General features: G+C 43.9%; 1 protein-coding gene across 1 annotated transcript; it reads right to left on the bottom strand.

Annotated features, from left to right (window-relative positions):
- Positions 1 to 600: 600 nt before the first annotated feature.
- LOC133540960 (uncharacterized) lies at positions 601 to 1940 on the bottom strand. The gene is made up of 3 exons (XM_061884046.1): positions 1777 to 1940; positions 1111 to 1614; positions 601 to 672 (listed from the first exon to the last, which is right to left on the bottom strand). The coding sequence occupies exons 1-3, from the start codon at positions 1825 to 1827 to the stop codon at positions 601 to 603; spliced, it is 627 nt and encodes a 208-aa protein (XP_061740030.1). The 5' UTR covers positions 1828 to 1940.
- Between the last annotated feature and the right edge of the window lie 2075 nt (positions 1941 to 4015).

Genomic DNA, 4015 nt, shown 5'->3' with positions numbered 1-4015 from the left:
CGCAGATTTCTTGCCGTGACATATGGTACAATACAATCGGCAAGATAGGCTGGAGCTAGACCGTGTAGTATTTTATACGTAATTAGTAAAACCTTAAAGTCACATCTTAAGTGCACAGGAAGCCAGTGCAGGTGAGCCAGTACAGGCGTAATATGATCAAACTTTCTTGTTCTTGCCAAAGTCTAGCAGCCGCATTTTGTACCATCTGTAATCTTTTAATGCTAGACATGGGGAGACCCGAAAATAATACGTTACAGTAATCGAGACGAGACGTAACAAACGCATGGATAATGATCTCGGCGTCTTTAGTGGACAAAATGGAGCGAATTTTAGCGATATTACGGAGATGAAAGAAGGCCGTTTTAGTAACGCTTTTAATGTGTGACTCAAAGGAGAGAGTTGGGTCGAAGATAATACAATTAATTATTCCCACAAGGATGGAGAATGCCATTGGATCGACAACAAAAGAGTAACAAGCTTTACGCCCATAATTTTTTTTCCAACTGTGTAATAAGCACAGAATGAAAAAAAACTTACATATTTGGATTGAAGTTTTTTTGTATTTTGGAGTTTTTTCCTCTACCTCTCCAAAACAAGCAGCTAGAGGTGAGGAGGCTGGCGGAGGTGGAGGTGAGGAGGCTGGCGGAGGTGGAGGTCAGGAGGCTGGTGCAGCTGGAGGTGAGGAGGCTGGCGGAGGTGGAGGTGAGGAGGTGGAGGTGAGGAGGCTGGTGCAGCTGGAGGTGAGGAGGCTGGCGGAGGTGGAGGTGAGGAGGCTGGTGCAGCTGGAGGTGAGGAGGCTGGCGGAGGTGGAGGTGAGGAGGCTGGCAGAGATGGAGGTGAGGAGGCTGGCAGAGGTGGAGGTGAGGAGGCTGGCAGAGGTGGAGGTGAGGAGGCTGGCGCAGGTGGAGGTGAGGAGGCTGGCGCAGGTGGAGGTGAGGAGGCTGGCGGAGGTGGAGGTGAGGAGGCTGGCGGAGGTGGAGGTGAGGAGGCTGGCGGAGGTGGAGGTGAGGAGGCTGGCGGAGGTGGAGGTGAGGAGGCTGGCGGAGGTGGAGGTGAGGAGGCTGGCGGAGGTGGAGGTGAGGAGGCTGGTGGAGGTGGAGGTGAGGAGGCTGGTGCAGCTGGAGGTGCTGTTATGGTGGATTTGGCCAGACAAATGACAGTGGGGCGGTGTGTCTTCAGACAAATGACGGTTGGGTGGTGTGTCTTGGCTGGATATGAAGCAGCGGGTGTCTGAAGTGGTGTAGAAGATTCTATTTTATGAGGTATACGCTGCACTTCATGCCTCACCTTGACGAGGTGGTCAATGTTCCCCCTCCGGAAAACTGCACCATTTTTTCCTTCCAGATCTGCACTTTTGCCCTCCAGTGCTGTTATTGTATACGGGCCCAGGAAGTTTGCCTCCAACTTCCCACCCTTCCTCTCCTGGTTCCTGACGTTCTGCCGCCAGACCTGCTCTCCAACTTTGAGATTTGCCTTTGGTGCACCTGTTGTCAGCCTGGAGCTCTCCTGCTGCTTTGCCACATTGCTGAGCACAATATCCCTCACGCTCTCCAGTTGCTCAATGTCCTCCTCCAGAGCTTCCTCTCCCACAATGGCCTCAACACTGCTGTCCAACTGTGAACAAAAAAGTATTTTGCAGGATTTTTTTTCATATGTTTTTCACAGGAGACAGTGTAGCTTGTTTGCCTTTGCATTAACACTGTTTCCGGTTGCATTTACAGAGCAGAGCTTCTATTGAAACTCGTAACTGAATCATGGTAGGATTTCTTCACTAACCCTGTGGTGATCAGGGACCTCTGATGGGTAGCGGGACTCTCTCTCAAACATTGAAAAAAAGGGGAGTATGACGTCGTAATTTGCTTTTTGGTTCGGAGCCCAAACATAATGGCATCTAGATACTCGACCCAAGTTTTTGGTTTTGTGTCCACAAGTTTGCTGAGCGCCCTGGAAAATAAAACATATTAAAATCTAAAATTACAATTTGCATTTGTCAAAAACCCCACAATTGAATTGTACTAGCGTAAACTGAAGTCCACATAGATCATATTTAATTTATTTATTGACCCCAGAAAAGGTAGGAGCTATATTTCCTTCAGCTGTGGATGGTCCCATTCATCCTCTCCACCAAACCATTGGTCTGAGGATGGTAGGGGGCACAGAGGCTCCGCTGAATGCCCAGCTTGGCACACACGGTCCTGTTAATCTGTAAAAGTAGAGTACACATACGCCTTACACAGTAAAATAATAGCTTGGATTATATATTTTGTTTGGTAGGTGCAGGATTATAAAAGGGAGCATTTTTGCAGGATATGTACCATCTTGTATTAACCACAGAAATGTTTATATGTAAAAATGAATGTGGGAACACTAATATTTGGAAGCTGTTACAATGTACACATGAATTTAGTCAAATAATTGTCGTGGTTTCCATATTTACCGTATTGACAAATTCTGTGCCTTGGTCCGTCAATATCCTTTTTGGTGCCTCAAACTGATGAAAAAAATGTTGTAATGCATCCAGTCACCTCTGCTGCATTTTAGATTTTAGCGGATAAGCCTGTGGCCAATTAGTGAAATAACAATGATGACACAGACATATTGTCATTTTTTGTCTTGGTTAATTTTCCCACCAGGTCCATGCTTATAAACTCAAATGGGTGTTTGACCTGAAAAAGTTGAATAAAGAACAGATTAGGAGCAGGATCATTGGAGACAGTTAAATAATTTATTGGGTGTAAATAAATACAAATATCAAAATCTATTTTAATATGTTAACATGCTGTTGTGTAGTAGTAATCAACCTTCCTCTTATATTTAAAATTGACATGTTTTTACAGCTTCCTCTGTGACCCTCGGACTCAGAGCAAAGCCATGGAAGAAAATATATAAATAAAATATATTTACCTTTATAGGTGTGTATTCCACCTCCTTTTTTATTATGGTCTGGCTGGCCTGGCAAACGATACCATCGGCCACCCGCAAAGAACACAATTCATATGAACAACGTTACCATCAGCTGGCAACATTTGGTGACTGTCATTTCATATTCTGTGAAACAACATAAGGACCAGTTATAAAACTTTGTAATAAATGAAACTTCTAGTAGGATTATATAAAAAGCGAATTTGCTTCAAGTGTCATTGAATTACCCATTTATCAATGTCCACGGCCATTCCAGGCCAGAAATATCGCCTGGAAATGGCGTCTCGGGTCTTTTTTTGTCCCGTGTGGGCTCCTATGGCACTGCCATGGAACTCAGTAAAGACATCTTTGGCCTCTTTCTGTCCACACACAATCTTAATTTTGGAGGATCTGGTCACACCGATGTAGTACAGCTCCTCTCCTAAGAAATACATTGGAAAATATATCAACCCCAAGAAACCTTTTCTTGTGAAGGTTGCTACAGCCAGATGGGTTTGCTATCATGTTGACATGTCTTCTCATGACAACTTTCCACTACCCGTACCTGTCTTAATTATATGCAACACCTCCCACAACAGATTATATATTTTTATACAGGATGCATTTCACACTGCATTTAAATATTATTGGTTATATTCCAATAGTCCAAAATATTTTCTTTCTTTAAATTATGAAGCACATGACCTTTTATTACCTTCGTTCTTGTAGAAGTCTGCATTGGTTCGTTAAAGATGAATTGTATAAATAAAAAGTAGCCATGGAGGCTCCATGTTCAGCTGCAACTGCATGAATCGTTTAAAAATTCCTGAGTAAAAGTTGTATCATGTTAAATGATTTGCAGAGAAACCTGTAGCAAAATAAATGAAAAAAATGGAGACACAGGCGAAGGAAATATGGCAACAAGAGATTATTGTGTAAGATTTCCTGCAATAACCATTGTCCATCCTTACCTAAGGCACCACTTACCCCTAATCAGGGTCACAGGTGGTGCTGCAGCCCATCCCAGCAAAAATTGGGCAAGGTAACAAGTCCAATCACAGGACACACACACACACACAACTGACTCACACGTTCAAACCTAGGGGCCTACTTT

The sequence above is a fragment of the Nerophis ophidion genome, linkage group LG22 (genome assembly GCF_033978795.1).
Source record: "Nerophis ophidion isolate RoL-2023_Sa linkage group LG22, RoL_Noph_v1.0, whole genome shotgun sequence".
Classification (NCBI taxonomy): Eukaryota; Metazoa; Chordata; class Actinopteri; order Syngnathiformes; family Syngnathidae; genus Nerophis; species Nerophis ophidion.
Note: the sequence above shows the minus strand (reverse complement) of the source record. Positions and strands in the feature narration are given on the sequence as shown.